The following is a 24,275-nucleotide window of genomic DNA, read 5'->3' on the forward strand; positions in this document are numbered from 1 at the left end:
TGTCCTCTAACCACTGTCTTCCAACTAGTCTGTCCTCCAGCTAGTCTGTCCTCTAACCACTGTCTTCCAACTAGTCTGTCCTCCCACTAGTCTGTCCTCCAGCTAGTCTGTCCTCCAACCACTGTCCCCCAACTAGTCTGGAGGACTAGTTGGAGGACAGTCTGTCCTCCAACTAGTCTGTCCTCTAACTAGTCTGTCTTCCAGCTAGTCTGTCCTCCAGCTAGTCTGTCCTCTAACTAGTCTGTCCTCTACCTAGTCTGGCAGCACAGGGGATAGGGTAGGACTTACACTTATTCACAATGATGCAGCCCATATTTTTACCGAGTGGAAGAACTGTAAGTCCTTTCCATTCTTCAAGGGCCCTGGCTTCTGAAACTCATAAGGCAGGGAGAGACACTTCCCCTCTGCTCTCCCCTGTCATATTCCTTTCTTGAGGCAGAGCACAGGTTGGCTTAGCTACTCGAAGAGGAGAGGAGCAAGCGGGGAGAAGGAAATTCTAGGAAGAAAATGGTCCATATTTTCAGAGTAGGATCCTGGCACACATGAGTGAACTCCATCCCGGAGTGACTGTCCTGTCCATCTCCGCCCACCATGGAACCCCGTGTGATCTGGGACAGAGCAGGCCCTCCGCTGATGCTTGGAACCCCCTCCTTACATACTCTCATCCCTCACAGCTGGTCAGCAAGTTCAAGGTGTGCAAAGCCCCTCCACACACCTTCCTCAGTTACTCGGACCAACCCTCCAGCACAGCCCGGGATGATTGTCCCCAATTCCAGATGAGGCAGCTGAGGCGCAGAGGTCCTCCGTGCCCTGGATGGGACAAGGTGGAGCTGGGGGGCAGGGGGGCTGGCCCAGGTCATTGTCACTGACCCCTCTCTGTTTCATTCCCCCCCTCCCAGCGTTCGCTGCCTTCCTGCTGACTGCCAGCCTCCTGGATTTCCAGAGGGCCCTGGCACTCTTTGTCCTCACCTGTGTGGTCCTCACCTTCCTGGCCCACAGCCTGCTGAAGAGACTGCTGGGACACACACTGCTGAGGTGTGTCAAGCCTCTGGGGCATTACCGCCTGCGCCTATGGTTTGAGAGGTGAGTGAGCTCACAGCCCCAGGCAGGGTGGGCGGGCCGTTGGCTGAGGCCTCTGAGTCTGCACCCGGCCTGGGTGAGGAAGGCCTCAGTCCTTGCCCCGCCCGGGGGGTTCCCGGGCAATGGGGCACCCTCCCTTCTGTTAGCCCCCTGGGAGCCCCGGGTCACCTGAGAACAGGACTCAACAGTTTCCTAAGCTCAGAGGTTCCAGCCCACCCAAACAGGGAGGGCCCATGTCGGAGCCTCCTATGGGATCACCGGGGGCAGGAGAGACAGACAGCTGCAGGGGACCACCCCTGGAGTCAGAGTCCGCAGGATGGATTGGGGTCCCGGTGTCCATGAATTTAGTGAACCCCCAGGGGATTCTCGTGCCGCCAGCCATGTTCCTGGACAACACTTTGGGATCCCCTGGTTTTCAAACTGGATTCCTTAGAGGTCTGGAAACCTTGGAGGTGCCATAGGGCGGGAGATATTGGAGGGGGGACCATTAGACCCCCCTCCCCAAATCCCCATTACAACCAGGAAGCTCTATTTTATCTGTTTTATAAACTGAGGTTTGCAAAAAATAAAAATAAAAATAAATAATTAGCTGGAAAAAAAGGTTTCTGTGGCTTAAAAAAATCTGAAGACCCCCAGTCTATTTCAGGACTCCATTTTGTTGATAAAGAAACTGGTGCTCAAGGATATCCAGTGACTAACCTAGGGAGCTACCACAGCAAAATGATTTGAGCAGGCCTATGGATGAGCACATTTTTTCATCTTATTTATAAATACATGTATAATAAATAATAATTATTATTCATAATTATAATGTATAATTTTAAATAAATTAAATTTTTAAAAATTAATAAATTATATAAACTGAATAAAATCTAAAAATTTTATAATTTGTTATAATTGAAATAAATTTATAAATATATATTTTTTTACAATTGGACTTTTATTAGACTAGTACAGTATTAACTCTACGCACATTGTGTTATGCTAAGGATGCACATTATAATCCCTGGAGCAGCTAAAAAAAACTAAAAAAACACAAAAGGGTGTCACTTAAATAATAATAAAAGAGTTAAATAGTTTTGTGAAAGGATTTGTTTATACAATCATCTATTTGTGACTAATCATTGATACTGGCTTTCCATTGGAGGTATTGATGTAAGGTTTCCTTTAAAAAATACATGCAGATTAATTAGACTTTATGAAAAGTAAAAACTTTTTGATTCAAAGGATACCATCAAAAAAGTAAAAAGACAATCCACAGAATGGGAGAAAATATTTGCAAATTATGTATCCAATAAAGGACTTGTATCTAGAATTACAGCTCAACAATAAAAAAACAACCAAATTGAAGAATGGGAGAAGGATTTGAATAGACATTTCTCCAAAGATATACAAATAGCCAGTAAGTACATGAAAACATGCTTAACATCATTAGCCATCATAAAAATGCAAATCAAAACCACATGAGAGGGGCGCCTGGGTGGCTCAGTCGGTTGAGCGACTGCCTTCGGCTCAGGTCATGATCCCGGAGTCCTGGGATCGAGTCCCGCATCGGGCTCCCGGCTCGGCGGGGAGCCTGCTTCTCCCTCTGACCCTCCCCCCTCTCATGCTGTTTCTCTCTCGCTCGTTCCCTAATAAATAAATAAATAAAATCTTTAAAAAACAACAACAACAACAACAAAAACCACATGAGATACCACTTCACATTTACTGGGATGATAACAAAAAAGACAGATGATAACAAGTGTTGGCCCAGTTATGGAATCCTCGAACTCCTCACCCACTACTGGTAGAAATGTGAAATGGTGCAGCTGCTTTAGAAAACATTAGTTTCAGGGGCACGTGGTGACTCAGTCGGTTAAGCGTCTGCCTTTGGCTCAGGTCATGATTCCAGTGTCCTGGGATTGAGCCCCACATCAGGCTTCCTGCTCGGTGAGGATATGTAGCAATTCCATTCCTAGGTATATACCTAAGAGAAATGAAAACATATGTCTATTCAAAAACTTGTACACAAATGTTTATAGCAACATTATAATGCCAAAAGGTGGAAACAACCCAAGCATCCATCAACTGGTAAGTGGATACGTCCAATATGTATATCCATATAATGGAATATTATTTGGCCACAGAAGGGAAAGTTACATGCTATAATAATGACAAAGCTTGAAAACATTATGCTAAGTGAAAGAAACTGGTCACAAAGAACCATTTATATGAAACGTCCAAATTGGCAAATCTATAGAGACAGAGAGTAGATTAGTGATTGACTAAGGTTGGGGGGAACGGATGGAAAGATTGGGGGTGATGGCTAGAGGTTCTAGGTTATTCTTTGGGCTGATGAAAATATTCTAAAATTGATTATAGTGATGGTCACACAACTCTGAATATACTGAGGACCCTTACACTATATACTTTATTTTTTTTTAAGTTTTTATTTATTTATTTGAAAGAGAGAGAGAGGGAGAAAGCACGAGCAGGGCGAGCAGTAGGCAGAGGGAGAAGGAGAAGCAGATTCCCAGCTGAGCAGGGAGCCTGATGTGGGACTCAATCCCAGGACCCTGGGATCATGACCTGAGCTGAAGGCAGATGCTTAGCCAACTGAACCACCCAGGCACCCCATACACTGTATACTTTAAATGGGCAAATTGTATGGTATGTGAATTTTGTCTCGATTTAAAAAACACATGTATTTGATATTGGCTTCCAATCAAGATTGAGTAACAGAGACCACTTGAAACAACTAAAGAACTGGAACAAATATATGAAACAATAGCTCTTAAAATATTGGACATCAGGCAGCAGAAGACAGTGATCCTGGAGAAACAGGAAACAAAGGAGATGAGCCCTATGATTGCTCCACCCCTTAATGCATTGAGAGAGTTTCCAGGCCACAGTGCAGGGAAAGGGAACCAAGGTGGGCCAGCAGATTTCCTGGGTTGAGGATACAGAGCTGGGAAGCCAGGGAAGCCAAGGTGGTAAGAGTTCACAATGCAGAGTATGAGAGAAGACAGTGGCACAGAGAGAAAACTCCAGAAATCCACCGAGGGTCCTCTTTGAGTATGCAACTGAGTTCTGATCAGTGAATGCATACAAGAAAACCATCCCAAAGCCTAGGAAAGACCCACCTGAAAGGATTAGAGGGAACAGTGCCTGGAAGTCACACAGGGCCAGAAATAGTGTTTATTCTCAACGGTCAGAGTGGAAACTTCATAATTCCACAGGGAATTGTTTAGAGTACTAAAGATCTTGGATCAATAGTAGGGAAAAATTAACCATAGAATAAACCCTGCTCAGGCTCTGCCTAACAAATCTTAAAAACAAAACTTGAAAGAGTCCAACAAAACATCAGTTAACCATGGCACATCTTTAAGTGGGTACATGTACCTGAGGTCTCCAGAGGAGAAAGAGGGAAGAAAAATTTACTTGAAGAAATTGTGTCCAAAATATTCCAATTTGATGAAGATTATAAACCCAAAGAAACTCCATGAACCCCCAGCACAAGAAACAAGAAGAAAACCACACCAAGGCATATCATAATCAAATTGCTTAAAACTGGTAACAAAACAGAAAATTCTAAAAACAGCTAGAGAAGAAAACATGTGCAGAGGACCAACAATACAGATGACAACCGATTTCCTTTCAAAAACAATACACATGAAAAAGCAATGGAATAGTAAAAACAAAACAAAACAAAAATCTGTCAATCTAGAGCTCTTTACCAGTGAAAGAACATCCTTCCAAAAAAGGAGAAATAGGACTCTTTTAGATATACAAAAGCTGAAAGAAGTTTTCAGACATCAAAAGCAAACCTGCACTGTAAGAAATGTTGAAGGAAATTTTTCAAACAGAACGAAACTGAGATCAGAGGGAAATCTAGTGAAGAGCATTGAAATGGCAACTATATGGGTAAATATAACAACTGTTTTTATTATTATTTAAATCTCTTTCAAAGGTAATCAACTTATAAAGCAAGAATAATAGTGTATTGTGGAATTTATATTATGTAGAAGTAAGGAGCAAGGTTAGGGAGGGAAGAAATGAAATTATATTGCTATAAGGTTTTTATACTGAATGTGAAGTAGTATCATATCACTTAAAGGTGGATTGTGATAAGTTAAAGATGTATATTATAAATGCTAAAGCAACCACTAAAATAACATGACAAGGAGTTATAGCTAACAAGTTAAAAAAGCGAGTGAGAGAGATAAAGGAGAATCATTTTAAAATAATCTGAAAGAAGGCAGAAAAATAGAAAAAGGGGAATGAAGAATAGGTGGGACAAAGAGAAAATAAATAGCAAGATGGTAGATGCAACCCTTCCTCCAAACCAATAATCACATTAAATGTACAGACCAGTATCCCTCATGAATAAAGATGTAAAAATTATTAACAAAATTTTAGAAAACCACGTGCAACAATATATAAAAGGGATTTAATATGTGAATGAATGGGGTTTATCCCAGGAATCCAAAGTTGGTTTAACATTAAAAAATTAATGTCATAGGTCATATTAATAGACTAAAAAGAAAAAAACCCATATGTTTATGTCAATAGACTCAGAGAAAGCATTCGACATAATTCAGCATCCATTCCTGATAAGAATTCTGAGCAAAGTAGGGATAACAAAACAACAAAAATCTACAGCTAACATCATACTTGACTGTGAAAGACTGAATGCTTTTCCACTGAGATCAAGATACAAGAATGTCCGTTCTCATCACTTCTATCCAACATTGTACTGAAGGTTGTAGCTTGTGTGATAAGGTAAGAAAAAGAAATGAAAGACATGTGGATTGAAAAAGAAGTAATGCTGTCTTTATTCACAGACAACATGATTGTGTACATAGAAAATCCTATGGAATCTACCAAAAAGAGTTAATAGAACTGATTAGTGAGTTTAACAAGTTGCAGGATACAAGATCAACATGCAAAAAATATATATATTTAAATATACTAACAATAAACAGCAATAACTTAAAATTGTAAATGCCATTTAGAATAGCATGAAACATAAAATATTAAGGTAAAATCTGACAAAAGATGTGCGAACTTGTACGCTGAAACTTACAAAACTCTGCTGAGAGAAATTAGAGAAAACTTAAATAGTGAGACCAGCTTCATGGATCAAAAGACTCAGTATTGTCAACATATCAATTCTCCTCAAATTAATCTATAGATTTTTGTAATATCTCAATCAAAATTATAGCAGACTTTTGGGGTAGAAACTGATAAGATGATTCTAAAATTCATATAGAAATGCAAAGAAGAGGGCGCCTGGGTGGCTCAGTTGGTTAAGCGACTGCCTTCGGCTCGGGTCATGATCCTGGAGTCCTGGGATCGAGTCCCGCATAGGGCTCCCTGCTCGGCAGGGAGTTTGCTTCTCCCTCTGACCCTCCTCCCTCTCATGTGCTCTCTCTCTCATTCTCTCTCTCTCAAATAAATAAAGAAAATCTTAAAAAAAAAAAAAAGAAAGAAATGCAAAGAAGAACCTAGAACAGCCAAAAACACTGAAAAAGATGAACAAGTTTGATGAATTTATACTATCTGTCTTTAAGACTTACTGTAAAGCTACAATAATCAAGACAATATGGTATCAGCATTAAAACAGACAAATAGATCAATGGCACTGAATAGAGTCCAGAAATAGATCTACATATATATAGCGAATTGACTTTTGACAAGGGTACTTAAAGCAATTCAATGTAGAAATAATCATCTCAACAAATTATGCTAAAGCAACAGTATATTCATAGTCAAAAAGAAGAAGAGAAACGAAATAATAATATAATTCATGCCTCACAATATATGGAAAATTAACTGAAAACAGATTAAAAATGTAAATTGAAAGCCTAAAACTATAAAACTTCTATAAGAAAATGTAGGAGAAAATCTTTGTGACCTTGAGTTAAGTAAATTTCTTAGATACAAAACCAAAATCACAGTACATTAAAAAACTGGACAAATTGAATTTCATCAGAATTAAGAACTTCTCTTCAAAAGACATGGTTAAGAGAATAAAAAGAGAAGGCATGCTTATGAGAAAAGTTTTGCAAATCACACATTTGACGAAGGACTTGTATCCAGAATATATTAAGCTCTCCTCAAAACTCGATAAGAAAAACAACCCAATTGAAGAATAGGGTCAAGATGTGAGCAGACATTTCATTAAAGAAGAAATGTAAGTGGTAAATAACCACGTGGAAAGATGCTCAACATCATTAATTATTAGGGAAATGCAAACCACAAAGAGATACTACTTCATGTCTATTAGAATGACTAGAATTTGAAAGATTGACCATATGAAGTGTGGCAAAAATATAGAGAAACTGGAACTCTTACATACTGCTGGTGGGGGGTGTAAAATTGTACAATCACTTTGGAAAACAGTTCGGCAATCGCCTAAAAAGTGAGATCTACCATATGACTCACCCATTCCACTTACTGCAGTATTACCCAAGTAGTATTGACCCAAGAAAAATGAAAGCATATATCCATACAAAGACTTGCACATGAAAGTTTGAATGTTCCTAGCAGCTTTATCTGTCATAGCCAAACACTGGAAACAACCTAAGTGTGCGTCAGCAGATGAACAGATAAGCCCGATGTGGTGCATCCACCCAATGGGATTCTGCTCAGCAATAAAAAGGAATGAGTTACTGATACATGCAAAAACATGGAGGAATCTCAAAATAGTTACGAGAGAAAGAAATCACATAAAAAAAGGATATGTACGGTATGATCCCATTTATATAAAATCCTAGAAAATGCAAACTAATCTAATGACAGAGAACAGATCAGTTGCTGCCTGGGGACAAGGGGGGAGGCCAGGAATTACAGAAGGGCATGAAGAACCTTTTGAGGGTGATGGATATGATAAGTTCACTGTCTTAACTGTGGTCATGGTCTCAAAGTGAGTACATACATCAAAACTTATCAAACTGTATGTTTTTTTTTTTTAAGAGAGAGAGAGCGCATGTGCAAGTGGGGGGCTGTGGCAGAGGGAGAAAGAGAGAGAGAATCTCAAGCAGGCTTCCCGCTGAGTGCAGAGCCCGACACAGGGCTTGATCTCATGACTTTGAGAACATGACTTGAGCTGAAATCAAGAGTCGGACGCTCAATCGACTGAGCCACCCACGCGCCCTTCTTTTAAAAATTTTTAAAAATTGTACATTTCAATGTATTCTATTTATTATATGCTAATTATACCTCTGCAAAGCCGTTAAAAACAAATGACAACAACAAAAACCCAGCCCCAAACATGCTTTGTTTTTTTATTTTCTATTTTTTATTTTTATTTTTTTATTATTTTAAATATTTTTATATTTATTTGTTATTTCGTTTTATTTTATTTTAAGTAGTCTCCACACCTAATGTGGGGCTTGAACTCATGACCCTGAGACTAAGAGTTGCATGCTCTACAGACTGAGCTAGCCAGGTGCCCCTGCGCTTAAGTTTTTATAAAGTAAGTTAACGTCAGGAGAAATAGCAAGGCAAGTGGCACAGAGACAGGGTGGGAACCGTGCATGTGGACCAGGGGTGTTAGGTGCTTGGAAACATGGGCAGAAGTAAGCAGTGAACCCTGCCTGAGCTCTGGTCCTGGGTCTGCCTCTTACCAGCTGGTGGCCGTGCACCGAGCTAGTTAAGAGGATAGACTAGCTGCCCGGGTGCCTGGGTTAAAATCTCACATCTGCTACTGTTCAAATGCGGGGCTGTGGGCAAGTCATTTAAACTCACTCTGCCTCAGTTTCTTCACCTGTATAATGGGCAGTGACCATACATCTCTCAGCATCCGGCATAGCTCCTGATATTTAATAGGTGCTCAGTGAACATTAGCTGTTATCAGTAGTTCTGAGGGAGTTGATGACCGGGTCGGGGGCAGATCTCGAGCACCCAGTGCCCAGCCCTCCTGGACAAGCCAAGCCCAGCCCCAGGGAGGAAGGTGTGGCTGTGAAGGTTGCTTCCAGGCCTCGATCTCAGGGGCTTGGCTCACCTGCCCAGACTGACATTATTGCTTCTGGACAGCAGAGCCCACGGTGCCAACAGCTGCGTCCTGGGCCGCACAGGCCCCACCTCACCCCGGCCTGGTCAGAGACTGGGCTGAGCATCACTGCAGCTGTGGGAGTCCTGCCCCTTGATGGAGCCGCGTGCCCGGCACCACGCGAAGCTCAGTACACACATTCTCCTCTTTAGTCCTCTCAGCAGCCTGGAGACGTGAGGGTCTTTGGCTTCATTTCCCCAATGAGGGCGCTAGCCTCAGAGAGGCTGGGCGGTCTGTGTGAGGTCACAGGTCTCTCTCTCCTCTCACCGGCCCTGAGCACCGTTTCCCTGGGGCCCTGGCGGCGGTGTGGGGGGGGTGGGGTGGGGAGGGGGCGGGGAGATACTGAGAGTGGTAGCTTTCTGCCTCTCCCCTGCAGGGGTCTGGCCCTTGCTGCTTTCCTGGGCTTGGTCTTGTGGCTGGTTCTGGACACCTCCCAGCGGCCTGAGCAGCTAGTGTCCTTTGCAGGAATCTGCGTGTTCATCAGCCTCCTCTTTGCCTGCTCAAAGCATCACCGCGCAGTGAGTGCTTAGTGGTCAGGTCCGGGCTGGGCCGCAGCCCCTTCTCTCCCTGCCTCCTTGGACCTTGCAGCCACCCCCTGAAGCCAAGACCCCTCCCCGTTTCACAGTGTGGCCAACATCCCCCTACAGCCTCCAGCTAAGCCTCACAGAGATCCTCATGCACCCCTGAGTTTGGGGATCACTGCTAAGAAATCATTAAATGCTGAGAGCAGCAACCCTCCTCTGGGGGTGTGGGCATCGAGGGAGTGGGGTCAGGGCAGCTGGGAGCCCTGCCTGTGGAGGAGGGGTGGGGGGGAGGCCCGGGCAGACACCCCCACTCCAGCTCTGCCCACCCAGTGATGACCAGGACCGAGTACCGTGGCAGGCTGGAGGCTGCTCGTGTCTTGCATGGGTCCCTAGACCTTTCCCTACCCTGCCCACTTCCCCAGGCCCGTGGCTGCTAAGAGTGTAACCTGTTCTGACTCCAGTGGAGGTGACCATTGGCAACAGGCCCAGAGTTCTGGCTGGGTCCAGTCTCTGTCCTACGGACAGACCCAAACTCCCACAGCCTGTCAGTAGCACCATGCTCTCTGGCCTTACCCTATGCTGTTCCTCTGCGGATCCCCCCAAGGAGCTGAGCTCACCAGGACCTTTCTTTTGAGTGGCAGGTGTCCTGGAGGGCTGTGTCCTGGGGCCTTGGCCTACAGTTTGCACTTGGACTCTTCGTCATCAGAACAGAACCAGGATTTATCGCATTCCAGTGGATGGGCAACCAGATCCAGGTGCGTATGTGGGGCCCAGCAGCCCATGGCGTCTTGAGCTGCCAGGAAATGGAGTAGAAGCCACTCTGTCGGGGAAGGTGGGTGGTGAGGCCGTAGGGAGGGATTGGGACCAGGATGGTGGGTGGGCCCTGGGTCCTGGATCACATGAGCAGCCGGGGCTGGGCAGTTCAGCTGCTGCTTCCCTCAGGCCTGGGGCCACCTGCCCAGACAGAGCCGTCCATTCAGAGGCTGGTCTGATGTGGGAGGGAATCTCAGGACAGGGAGTTTCTTAGGGAACCCGGGCACAAGGCAGGTGGCCTTCAGCAGTCATGAGGGATGTGGACCTTGTAATAGTTAAAAGTGCTAAAAAAAAAAAAAAAAAATTCCAAATGATTTACTTTGTGTACGTGTGTGCGTACAAATGATGTTCAGTTTACTGAAGTCATATTTTTAAATTCCATTGTTGTAGTAAATACGCATACCACAAAATTTACCCTTTTCATCATCTTTAAGTATCATGAAGCTCCTTCACATTGTTGTGCAACCATCATGAGTTACTTTTTTTTTTTTTTTAAGATTTTATTTATTTATTTGAGAGAGAGAGAATGAGAGAGAGCACATGAGAGTGGGGAGGGTCAGAGGGAGAAGCAGGCTCCCCGCCGAGCAGGGAGCCCGATGCGGGACTCGATCCAGGGACTCCAGGATCATGACCTGAGCCGAAGGCAGTCGCTTAACCAGCTGAGCCACCCAGGCGCCCTCTTTTCTTTTTTTTTTAAAGATTTTATTTATTTATTTGAGAGAGAGAGAATGAGAGAGAGAGAGCAGGAGAGGGGGGAGGGTCAGAGGGAGAAGCAGACTCCCTGCTGAGCAGGGAGCCCGATGCGGGACTCGATCCCGGGACTCCAGGATCATGACCTGAGCCGAAGGCAGTCGCTTAACCAACTGAGCCACCCAGGCTCCCATGAGTTACTTTTTAAAGTATAAATTATCGGGGGCGCATGGCTAATCCTCCCCGCACCCTAGTCTCGCCAGCTCGGATTTCCATGTGCTGGTCCCCACTGTCATTTTATAGATGAGACTACTGAGGTCTGGATGAGAGAAGTGACTTGTCCCTGAAGTCACAATACAAGGTCAGGACCTAAAACCAGCTCTGTAGAAGGGTGGCCGCAAGGCCAGCAAGGCCACCAGCCTGGGGTGGGGACAGGATGGCACTGGGAGGGGAGTAAGCAGGTGCACAAGGCACCACCCAGAAGAGCCTTCACACACGTCAGGCTCACCATCGTCCTTGCTTTCACAAAGCACACTGCCAGGTACAGCCCCTGGGGGGGCCCCGGGAGGCCCGCTGTCTCTCCCCCTGGGTTGCCGGACAGGCCCGGCCAGCAAGGTCCCTCCGGCTCACCCAGCCCCGGGCTCCTGGCCACCATTTCTCCCTCCTTGCTTCCCGGCCTCCCTCCAGGCTTTTGCTTTGTTCTATGTTTTGCTTTCAGATCTTCCTGAGCTACACGGATGCCGGCTCCAGCTTTGTGTTTGGGGAGGCGATGGTCAAGGGTGTCTTTGCCTTTCAGGTCAGCTCAACTCTTGGCCCACGAGGCCTTTAGCCGGGGCTGCCCGGCGCCCCCAAGCTAGTGGGGAGTCTGGGTGAGCAGCTGGGCCAGGCCCAGGTGGAGGGGAGGGCTCTTGCGGGTGGAGCCGCATCCTGGACCTCAGGAAGTGTAAGCGCCAGGGTGTCGAGTGGGGCCCCCACAATGTGTTCACCTGCTGGTATGCTTTCTGTGTGTTTTGTAAAATTTGCAAAGTTTTCCTTAAAAATGAACCCCCAGTTGCTGGAATTGTGTGAGGCTGAGGACAAGAAGTGAGGGTAGGGGCAGGGGGCTGGCACCTGCTTTCGACTTAGCCCCCACCGTGCTGCAGGGACCCGAGGCCTGTGAAGGACACTTTCCAGGAACCCTTAGTCACAAACGACCCTCTCGACCCTCTCGGGCTGCTTCTACTTCAAGGCCCTCACAGGCCACCTCTGCAGGAAGCTGGCCCTGATTATCCAGCTGCAAGCTAGGACTCCCCCCTCTGGACTCGCCTGGACCTACAGCCCCTCCCTCCCTCTCTCCTTCCCTCCTTCCAGCGGTTTATTTTGTGCCTGTTCCAGTGCAAAGTACTACAGAGGAAACTGACCGAAAGACTCCAGGGCCTTGTTGTGTATGGCAGAGCCCTGACCCTGACCCTGACCCCGACCCTGACTTGACACGGGGCAGACTGTGCTGAGTTTGCAGGTGTGGCCGCTCCCCTATTCTGCGTGGAAATGTGCTTGTATTTCTTCTTTCTCCCATTGACTGCCTGAGCACCCACGTGCCTCCTTCCGTAAGACCTCTGCCCGCCTCACACCCGAGCTGTCTAAAGACCCTGAAGCCCCCTCCAGGCTTAAGCTCCACTTGCAATGCCAGCAGAGAGAGAGAGAGAGAGAGACTCTGCCATTGTTCCCATGGCACCATGGACGGGATCCCATGCTGCCTACGCGAGCATGCCCCAGACCACTGTCACCGTGGGGCTGCTCTGCGGGATCCCACATGTAGGTTCGGGAGGTTTCTGCTTTCTATTACGCTGGCCATTGTTTCTAGAGTCTCCCACCCTGCAGTGGGTGTTGGGCCCCGGAGGCTTCCAGCCTGAGCCATGGGCTCAGCTCTGCACTGCTGGGCTGATGTTGAGCCCGGTGGTGAGTCTGGACGTCTCCAGGTCCGCTTCCCCTGCCACTGACTCGTGGTGAGGTCACCTTGTGTCACAGCATCTGTGTGTGCCACCAGCTCTCAGAGAAATGTCCCCTTTAGCCAAGGCATTCGAATAATGTCAGTGCTCGGAGAAAAGAGGGAGGGGATCCGGTTCCTGTCCTCTCAGGAGTCTTGTGTGCCCTGGGATGGGCTGACCCATCACGTTCCTCAGAGACCAGTTCTGTGTAGAGAGGGAAGGTGGGGGGGCAGCCTCTGTCAGTGCCCCTCAAAGGTCCCCGAACACCATTCCTGTAGGGCAAGGGGGGGCTGCTCCCTTCACACTTGCATTTCTAAGCAGGGGCCACCCAGGGTTCCAGGGAGAGCCTGGCTGACTTCCTGTGTTCACCGGACAGAGAGATAACAGCCTGCATTCTCTTACTCTTTAAAAGACAAACACTCTACAGCTCAACCTCCCCAGGAAGCCAGGTTCAAGTGCAGTTGGCACAACTGGAAGTGCCCGGGGAGTCCATTTAGGGAGGGATTGCTTCAACTAGGGACAGGGAGGATAACACCCCCCGGAGGTGGTGTTTGATGTGCAGGACAAGAAAGATTTGGAGGCGCAGAGAGGCAAGAAGAGGAAGTTCATGGGATAAGCACAGAGATGAGAGTGTGCAGGTGTGTCTCAAGTACAGGGCGGAGTTCCCTCTGCTGACACGAGAGCTATTGGTAGGAAAGTATGGGCTAGGGCACAACCCAGACGTGTGGCGGGGCTGTACCTGGAAGGGTCCTAAATGCCATGTGGAGGCACCTGGGTTTTGTCCCCAGGAAATGGGAGCTCTTGAACATTTTTGAGCAGGGAGGGACTTTTTTGGAGCTTTGGGACAGTTATCATGTCAATAGTGGGTAGGAAGGGTTGTAGCCAGGATGCTTGGAATAGAGGACCAGAGGAGGCTGCCTCATCCCCATGTGGTGACCTGGGGCCACCGGACTCCGTGGTGCAGGAGAGAGATCACCTCAGGGAACGGAGGCTGAGGGGGCCTGCAGGAAGCACATCACTTAGCTCCAAGTGTTGTAGCCGTGTTTGCATTTAGCTGTTGGAGGGAAAGGCCTGGGTCTTACCCATCCTTGTGTCCCTTGACTGACCCTGAGCCCTACAAAGCCCCTCCCGTGCCTGGACGCTGCTCTTTGCTGAGCAAATGGTGGTTCTCTGGTGCCTGCACGTGGGACGTCCCTCCATGCCTGCTGGGAAGTCTGGTTCTGCGAGCCACGGCTGTGGGTTGGGATCCTCTCCCTGGCCGGGCTGCCATTCCCATGACTGTGTGGTCCTGAGCAGCTCTCCCTTTGGCCCAAGACCAGGGCTGAGCTCTTCTTTCTCCAAACCTCCCCAGCAGAGCCCAGAGCTTCCTGACCCTCTGGAGCTAAGAGCTACACACGGGCTTTGCTGCAAGCTCCAGGGCCACCAGAAACCCTTTTGTCCCCCTCTAGACCCAAGACCTTGGTGGAACAGAGAAGAAAAGCACAGGGAGAAGGAAATCATAATAACAGACCCTAGGTGTGGAGCCAGAACCACGTGCCAGGCACACACTTTGCCCTCCTAGCCACCCATGGGGGGACTGCTATCGTTATCCTCTTTTTCACAGATGAGGATACTGAGGTTCAGAGTGGTTGTGACTTGCAAAAAGTCACAAAGCTAGTGACTGCTGGGATCAAGATTGGAACCCAGATCCAAAGCTCTTGCTTATTAGCTTCTCTGCCTTGATATCAAAGCACTTTCCTTGGTCGGCAGTGGTGACAAAGGGGTCCAGATCTTAGATGTTTGTTTTTCCCTTGGTTTGGAAGAAAAGAGTATTCTTTTTTTTTTTTTTTAAGATTTTATTTATTTACGAGAGAGAGAGAGAGAGAGAGGCAGGAAGCAGAGGGAGAAGCAGGCTCCCTGTGGAGCAGGGACCCCAAGGGGGGACTCGATCCCAAGACCCTGAGATCATGACCTGAGCCAAAGGCAGACGCTTAACCGACTGAGCCACCCAGGCTCCCAGAAAAGAGTATTCTTGAGGACTATTTGGTTGCAAGTGACAAAGACCCATTTAAAACTTGCTTTAAAGAGAGGAGGGACGGAGGGCTGTTTCTTGCCTCACACACTGGAAGGCGAGGTAGAGCAGGTGCAGGCTGGACCCGGGGCAGTCAGGTTCATGGCCCTCAGCCCCACGTTTCTGCTTCTGCCAGGGCGTCAGCTTCGCTCCTGCATACCAGGTCTTCCCCTGACCCCCAGCAACATCAGGTGCTCATTCTTACAGCATGTGCCCCCAAACGAGGGAAACTCTTCTCTGCCAGCCTGAGGTAGAAAACCCTGGGGCAGTCCTCAGATTGCCCTGCCTCGGGTCACGTGACCGATCCTGGACCAGTCGCTAAGCCCGGGGCGGGATTACTACAATTGCCGCAGCTGGGGTCTTGTGCTCCCGCCCAAAGCCAGGGAGTCGGGTGCTCTGACTGAGTGGATGCCACCCTGAGAAGCTCGTCACTGCAAGGAGCAGGGCCCAGGAGAGGCGGTACCGTCCCTCCACGACAGAAAACAAGGCAGGCAGCTCCCCGTGGGACCTGTGATCAGCTGTGCTTTCAGGGCGTCCTTGTGTTCCGAGGGAGTGTTCGTGGTCTAGCGCAGGAGCAGGGCCCAGGTGAGAGCTAGCGTACCTGCCTGGGAGGAGCAGCGGTGGCATTGACCCTTTGATGTACGGTCCCTCTCGGCCGTAACGTGGGGACACATTTGGGAGTCTAGGCTGGACTTCCTGACCAGGGTGCTTAGTTCCTGACTTGTCGGTGGTAAGTGACAGAAACACACCTCAAATGGACTTGAGCCAGAAAAAGAAACAAAGCAGAACTAAAAAATCAAGATTAATTTCTATAACTGAAGAAATCCAGGGCCTCGGATCCTACTGGATCCAGATACTGAGCATCACCTGGGATCCACCTGGCCTATGTACTGGTTCTGTGTTCTTGGCGTTGGCTTTAGACGTAGTCTCGGGTAGGCTCCCTTGAGGTGGTGGCAAAGAGATACCGGGCTTACATCCAGCCAACTTAGCAGCCTTACTTAGCAGGGAGAGAGAAAGAGAGAGAGCATCCCTGATTTCCACTAGCTCTAGCAGGAAACCCAGGAGTGGGCCCTTCCTGGCCTGGCTTGGAGTATATGTCATCTCCAGATTATAGCCGGGGAGGATAAATGACTTGGATCCATTAAACCTGGAGCCCGTCGAGTGAGAGTGGAGGAGGGGGTGGTCCCCAAAGGCAAAAAGACTTTGTCACCCAAAGCAGCAGGGGAAGGGGCACAGGGCCGGCCAAGCAGCCTCTGCCCACTGATATCCCATACTGCTTCTCTCCCAGTCTAGCCCCGAAACGATCACCTGGCTTGCTGCTGTGTCCATCCTCTCGCCAGTGTTAGCTGTGTGTCCTCTCACCTTTTTTCCCTTTCCGGAAGAACACGCACACACCTGCTACTTACCCCTCTCCCCAAATCACCCTGTACGACCATGGCTGCCTAGATGGTTGGCCTGGAAGGGAACTCGTTGATCTTTGAGTCCCCCCCTTTAATATTACAGATGGCCAAACCACACCCCAGACAGGAGTGGTGACCTGGGCACAGTCACCCAGTGAGTTAGGGCGGAGCCAGGGCTGGAGCGGGGTGATTGGACTACCGGCCAAGTGGTGTTTTTTTTTTTTTTTTTTTTAAGATTTTATTTATTTATTTGAGAGAGAGAGAATGAGAGACAGAGAGCATGAGAAGGAGAAGGGTCAGAGGGAGAAGCAGACTCCCTGCCGAGCAGGGAGCCCGATGCGGGACTCGATCCCGGGACTCCAGGATCATGACCTGAGCCGAAGGCAGTCGCTTAACCGACTGAGCCACCCAGGCACCCGGCCAAGTGGTGTTTTCTTCTCGTACTATAAGTTGAAGTCAGTGACATCACGTCTCCCTTCCAAATACAAAGAGCAACCTTCATGCTGATAATGTTAAATTTGAAACATGTTAAATGGTTGCTAAAGACTTGGAGTTTGGATGTTCAGCCAAGAGAGAAAAAACAAGGGAGGTGGGTTTATCATTAGCCAGACTCAGCATTTCCCAGTCAAACACTAACCGTTTCTTGGCCCCTGAGAGGCCCTGTCCTCTGGCCAAACTCGTGGTTAGTCTATTAGCTGGTGGCCCCCTTCACCAAGACAGACCAGATCAGGGAGGATTTAAATATCCCATGGCCATGGAATTCCCTTCTTCACAAGATTCATTAATCACGAAATTTCACTCACCCACCCCACCCCCTCCCTGCATCGCGCACACACTCACACATGCACACAAACATGCACACACTCACACACAAGCACAAGCCTTTGCTAAGCTTGGGGCTGGTCCTCAAGGTGGGAGTGGTTTTGTTGGTGCTGAGTCAAACGGAAGACTTAGGAGCTTTCTTTGCCTTCTTTCCATGGATCATGTGGCCGTGGTCCAAGGCCTTCGGCTCCTGATGGCCTGGGGAAGTCTTCTCTGAGCTCACTCAGATGTTCAGAATCCAAGCTGCTTCCTGCTGGGCCACGGTCCAGCTCATCACTTCTCCAGGAAGCTGAGTCTCTGCCCGGGGCTTCTGGGTCCCTCCACCTTCCCTGGCCTAGAGTCCAGCACCGTCGACGTGGCAGCCACCTCTTGGCTGTATCATCTTGATTAGTCATTCCACCTTGGCTCCATCTCCCTTCTGGTAATTTCCCACCCACACAGTGGCCTCCCCCGAGGCTCCTGCATCCTTCCTGGGTCTGGCTGACCCGGTCGAGCATACTTACTTGTTCCTTCGCTGTGGCTCCCGCCTCTGGAACATTCACCCACATACTGAGCTCAGCAGTGCTGCTCAGATGTTCCCCCTAAGGAACAGTGAGGGGAAAGAAAGTGTTTTCATCTCCCAAGGTATTGGGGTATCTGCCTGATGCAGCCTTGGCCATCCCCAATGGTCGACAGTGCGACATTTGGCCAAAAATCAAATCAAATAAGAAAAGGGCCAAAAGGCACTGTGATTGATTTAATCAAGGTAATCAAGGGGTCCCTGGTAACCTGGTAACCTCAGTGAGCATGATTTTCAGGGGAAGGAGTGGGAAGTAAGTGGAAACTGGGGTGGGGTGCTAGAAGGAAGGAGGTGGGCGATCGGGCTGGGAGAGATCTTGTGAGAATCTGGTGTCTACATAGGTCTCTGAAGGAGACTTTGACAGGCTGTTGGGCATGAGGGAGCAGAGTGTTGAGGTCATTCCGGGCAAGGGGTGGCAGGAGCAGGAAATCAGGAGGCATGTCCACTTTGTGTGGCCATGGAGTAAGCCTCTGCCTTTCTGTAAGGCATAGTGAACCCCCTCACACCTGGAAGGATTGTCCAGCTTTGCGTTGTTGTGTGTGTGGTTGGTTTCTTGTTTCTTCCTTTTTTTTCTTTTATTGTTCTTTATATATTCTTTATATGGTCTCTTGTTTCTTCTTTTTTTTTTCTTTTATTTTTATTGAAGTGTAACTGATGTTTCAGGTATATATCACGGTGCTTTGATATTTTTAGACATTATGAAGTGATCCCCATAATAAGTCATCTTGTAAGTCATCTGTCACTGTACAAAGTTATTATAATATTATCAACTGTATTCCCTATGCTGAACATTGCATCCCTGTGACTTATCTACTTTTTTAAATTTTTTAAACTTGTATTTGTTTATTTTAAGCAGGCTCCACGCCCAGTGCGGAGCCCAGCATGGGGCTCCATCTCACAAACCTGAGATCATGACCTGAGCTGAGATCAAGAGTCAGACACTTAGCCAATTGAGCCACCCAGGCGCCCCTCTTGTTTTTTTTGATAATAGCCAATCTGACTAGTGTGAAGTGATCTCTCATTGTGGTTTTGATTTACATTTTCCTGATGATGAGTGATGTTGAGCATCTTTTCATGTGTCTGTTGGCCATCTGTATGTCTTCTTTGGGAAAATGTCTATTCAGGTCCTCTGCCCATTTTTAAATTGAGTTTTTTTGGGGGGGGGCATTAAGTTAATTATGTAAGTTTTTTATGTATTTTTGACGTTAACACCTTATCAGATATATGGTTAGCAAATATCTTCTCCCATTCCGTAGGTTGCCTCTCTGTTTTGTTGTTGGTTTCCTTCATTGTGCAGAAGCTTTTTAATTGGATGGAATCACATTTGTTTATTTTAGCTTTTCTTGCCCTTGCCTGAGGGTCCTGGCCCAAAAAACATCACTAAGGCCCATGTCAGAGAGCTCACTGCCTATGTTTTCTCCTAGATGTTTATGGTTTCAGGTCTTGCATTCAAGTCTTTAATCCATTTGAATTTATTTTTGTGTCTGGTGTAAGAAAGTGGTCCAGTTTCATTCTTCTGCATGTAGCTGTCCAGTTTTCCCAGAGCCATTTATTGAAGACATTGTCTTTTTCCCATTGGATATTTTTGCCTCCTTGTTGTAGGTTAACTGACCATATAAACATAGATTTATTTCTGGCCTCTCTATTCCATTCCACTGATCTATGTGTCTGTTTTCGTGCCAGTACCATACTGTTCTGATTACTATAAGCTTGTAGTGTAGTTTGAAAGAAGGGAGCATGCTACCTGCAGCTCTGTTCTTTCTCAAGACTGCTTTGGCTGTTCAAGGTCTTTGGTGGTTCTACACAAGTTTTAGAATTATTTGTTCTGGTTCCATGAAAAATGCCACTGATATTTTGATGGAGATTGTATAGGATTTGTGGATAATTTTGGGTCGTATGGACATTTTAATAATGTTAATTCTTCCAACCCATGTGCATGGGATATCTTTGCATTTAGTCGTGTCATCTTTAATTTCTTCCACCAGTGTCTTTTTTTTAAAGATTTATTTATTAGAGAGAGAGAGTGAGTGAGCACGAATGGCGGGGGAGGGGCAGCGGGAGAGGGAGAAGCAGACTCCCCACTGAGCAGGGAGCCTGACTCTGGACTCGGTCTCAGGACCCTGGGATCTGAGCCGAAGGCAGACGCTTAACCGACTGAACCGCCAGGCGCCCCATTTCACCAGTGTCTTATAATTTTCAGAGTACAGGTCTTTCACCTCCTTGGTATTTATTCATAGATATTTTATTCTTTTTGATACAATTGTAAATGGGATTTTTTTTTCTTAATTTCTCTTTCTGATAGCTCATTATTAGTGTATAGAAACACAACTGATTTGTGTATGTTAATTTTATATCCTGCAACTTTACTGATTCATTTATTAGTTCTAATAATTGTTTGGTGGAGTCTTTAGGGATTTTTTTAAATATATAGTATCATTTTATTTGCAAATAGTGACAGTTTTACTTCTTCCTTTCCAATTTGGGTACCTTTTATTTCTTTTTTCTTGACTAATTGCTCTGGCTAGGACTTCTATGTCAAATAGAAGTGGTGAGAGTGAACATCCTTGTCTTGTTCCTGATCTTAGAGGAAAAGCTCTCATCCTTTCACCACTTAGTATGGTGTTAGCTATGGGTTTGTCATATATGGCCTTTATTATGTTGAGGTATATTCCTTCTACATTGACGTTGCTGAGAGTTTTTATCATGAATGGATGTTGAATTTTGTCAAATGCTTTTTCTGCGTCTGTTGAGATGATCATGTATTTTTATCCTTTGTTTTGTTAATGTGGTGTATCACGTTGATTGACTTGCAGATGTTGAAGCGTCCCTGCATCCCTAGAATAAATCCCAAATGATGACGGTGTATGATCCTTTTAATGTACTGTTGACCGACTTCGGATGTTGTGGTTTGGGATTTTTGTGGGGTTTTGTGGGGCTGGCGACAGGGCCCCGTCTGCAGTGCTTAGGACTTTGGGGCTGGGGGTGTGGGGGTTCATCATCAGGAAGTCATCAAAAGCTGACTCAGCTTCCTCCATGAAGAGGAAGCATCGGGGCCATGTCCTCAGTGGGTTTAGTCCCGCCTTCAGAGCCTGCTTCCTGGTAAAAAGTTGACATTTGCTCGGAGCATATGGTCTACACTCTAGAACAGTGGTTCTCAGACTGTGGCATCCAGACCAGCGGCACCAGCAGCATCTGGCAGTGCTCAGGCCCAAATCCTCAGGCCCACCCCAGACCTGCAGAATCTGAAACTCTGGGGGTGGGGCTCAACATTGACATTTCTAGCAAATTCTCAGGTGATAATCCTGGTGCAGGGACCGTACTTTGAGAACCACTGGTCTAGACAAGCTAGAAGTCCCCTCCGCCTTCAGGGATGGCTCAGCATTGGCACTAGAGAGACCAGCTGGCAATGGTCAGGACTTACAAGAAGCTCTCTCTCTGGGAGGAGATGAATGCTTCTCCTGAGACAGAGAAATGAGGCGCCAGGGCAAACCTCCTCAGGGTCACGGCAGGGCCTTGGCAACCTGCACGGAGTGACCAGGAAGGGCTCTGTCTTTTTGCAGGTGGGTGACCCTGGGCAGGTACCCCACATCTCACACTCTCAGCGTGCCCATGGGGGAAGTGGCTTTACGTCTGCCTCAGTTGGTTTGAGGATCGAGGAGTCACCACACACTGGCATAGTAGGGCTGCATGTACGCCCCTCTCCCGGACCACAGCAACACCGGCTTCCGCTGCCTGCCCCATCTCCTGCCACCTCACACGCGATATAGGCCCCAAAGCTGTTGCCCAGGCTGGGAGATCACGTGGGCCTCAGGGACCTTATTTAGTATGAAATGTCCCACATGAGAAATGTGAGACCTTTCACCTCTCTTCTCTTGCATTTATCTCCCCTCCCAAGACCATCACCATTTAATGCAAAACACAGCCTCCCTTCCACCCAAAACCCACGTCCGCCGGGTAGAAAATGTCTCTCGCCTGCTGCCTGGAGAAAGTCCCAAATCTGCAGCCAGGTCCTGCCAGCCCCGGGCTCTCTCCGCTCTGGCGTGGGGGCCCTGTGTGCAGCCCTGCCAGGCCACTGCCGCCGGGCAGTCCCTCTCATGATAAATTGGACCAGCAGTCTAGACAGTACGTGATTGTGTCTGTCTCACCGCGAGGGGGGGCAGATGACGTCAGCGGCCCCGTGTTGGGGGCGTGCCCTGCACCAGGCAGCCAGGGCCAGTCACGAGTCTCGGGGCAGGAGGAGGGCTCCTCCACCCACAGCCGACTTTCCCTGTCGGGTGACATCCCCCTCGGCAGGGAGGCTGGTGACAGGGATGGGGCGCGGAGCCGGCCCCGAGAAAACCGCAGTATCCATCTGGCCAGGGGAAGGGAAGACACCCCGGCAGGGCCTGTTTCTCGCCTCCAGGGGAGCTGCCTGGGTTAGAGCCTCTGTCTTCATCTGGGGCCATTCTGCAGTCCCAATTCATTGTGAACCAGAGCCTGAGTGTGATTACACAAGACTCCCCCTTTTAAAAACAAAAACAGCTCCCCCTAACCCCTCACCTCTCCTGAGAGCCTTCCTTCCGGCACAGCTAAGCTTCTCAAAAGAGCTGCCTGTTCTCGCTGTCTCCACCGGGGACCCCTGAATTGCTAGGGGTCAAGGGTCCGTGTCACTCCTCACCCTTCTGGAATGCTCGGACACGTCTGGCACAGCTGACCGACCATCCTTCTTGAAAAGCTGTCCTCAGTTTCCATCACACCCCTGGCCTGGCCATCCTCCAACCTCTCTACTTCTTCTCTGTCCCCTCCTGTCTCTCCCCTCCTAGATACTCCCCCTTCTGGGGTGCTGACTCCAGCGCCCTGTCCTTTCCTCACTGCTCTTCTCACTCAGGGCGATTTCCTCGGGGAATTACATCTGTCCCATGGCCTCCACCTACACTCTTGTGCAAACAAGTCCAAACTAGGCCTGGCCCAGACCTCTCCTCTGAGCTCCTGACCCTTTTATCCAGCTGCCCACTCAGCACGCCCCTTGGCTGTTCCACAGGCATCTCAAACCCAGCACGTTCACAACCCAGCTGATGAGCTGCCCCAAACCTCCCCTCTGCCCATGCTCCCCTCCCTTGAGAGGTGTCCACCGATTACAGAAAGTTACAGGAGATGAGAAACTGGAAATACAGAAAAAAGAACTCAAATTTCCATAGTCCCAGCTACTTGCTGTTTGGATGTACTGACTTCTGGTCTTTCTATGCTTTTAATATCTAGTTTCCCCACCTAACATTTTAACCTAAGGATGCGCCTGCTATTACCAATTCTGTGTAACTTACTTTAAAATTGTTTGGAGGGGTGCCTGGGAGGCTCAGTCGGTTAAGCGACTGCCTTCGGCTCGGGTCATGATCCCAGGGTCCTGGGATCGAGCCCCACATTGGGCTCCCTGCTCGGCGGGGAGCCTGCTTCTCCCTCTCCCTCTGCTGCTCCCCCCCCCCGCTTGTGCTCTCTCTCTCTCTCTCAAATAAATAAATAAAATCTTCAAAAAAAGAAAGCATTAAAATTAAAAAAATAAAACTGTTTGGAACAGATAACACCTTCTAACAGTACAAAAGGGGATGTTGTAGAAAGTAAGTCTGCCTCCCACACCAACCCCGTCAACTGGCTCCTGCCCCAAGGCAACTGCCCTCCTTTGCAGAGCCTTTTAACAATACTTTGTGCCCACACAATGCCATTCCCACCCTTCCCTGCACGTAGACCAGCACAGCATCCACCCTGTTGGCACCTGCCCCTTTACCATTTGAGAAGCTGCCTTGGAAATCATTCCCTAACGGCCCATGCGAGCCTCCTCCTCCTCGTTTCCAGACTCTCCGTGCACTGCTGCCTGGTCATCGTGGTTAGGAAACTGGTGGTCGCCTGACAGACGTTTGAGTGGTTGGCCGTCATTACTATTATCTATCAGACTGCAGCGGAGACGCGCTGGCCGGGGCGCCAGGGCCCCGGCCAGGAGGACGGGATGTGAGGGCAGTTTTGAAGGAAGAATCAATGAGGCCTGGAGTAGGCAGAGAGGTGACAAGTCTGGTAACAGGAAACCAGGTGACAGGACTGCAGGGCCCCCATGAGTCTAGTTCTGAGCTCGTTGGTCCTGAGTGGGGATGCAATACTAGAGAGATGCAGGCCCAAACCTTTGGGGGGGAGGTTAAGGCCAGAGGCCTGGGCTTGGGACTGAGCTCATGAAGGAGGAGCACCGCTGTGCAAGGTGCTAGGCCCTGAGTCAGCTCCTTTACTCCTCACAGCAACGTGAGAAATCGGCATTATCCCCACTTTACAGACGAGCGGATACAAACTGATGCTCCAGTCCTGCATCTCTG

The 24,275-nt window shown here is 48.2% G+C and overlaps 1 protein-coding gene across 2 annotated transcripts in view; it reads left to right on the plus strand.

The window, feature by feature from the left end:
* The window catches only part of SLC28A1 (solute carrier family 28 member 1), a 47,417-nt gene that overhangs the window by 5,525 nt on the left and 17,617 nt on the right, over positions 1–24,275 (plus strand). For both annotated transcript variants that reach the window (XM_044917994.1, XM_044917995.1), the window contains exons 4-7: positions 900–1,083; positions 9,495–9,636; positions 10,284–10,397; positions 11,864–11,941. In XM_044917994.1, the coding sequence (XP_044773929.1) occupies positions 900–1,083; positions 9,495–9,636; positions 10,284–10,397; positions 11,864–11,941 (518 nt within the window). The remainder of the gene's footprint in view (positions 1–899; positions 1,084–9,494; positions 9,637–10,283; positions 10,398–11,863; positions 11,942–24,275) is intronic.

This window comes from Neomonachus schauinslandi, chromosome 9 (assembly GCF_002201575.2).
Source record: "Neomonachus schauinslandi chromosome 9, ASM220157v2, whole genome shotgun sequence".
Classification (NCBI taxonomy): Eukaryota; Metazoa; Chordata; class Mammalia; order Carnivora; family Phocidae; genus Neomonachus; species Neomonachus schauinslandi.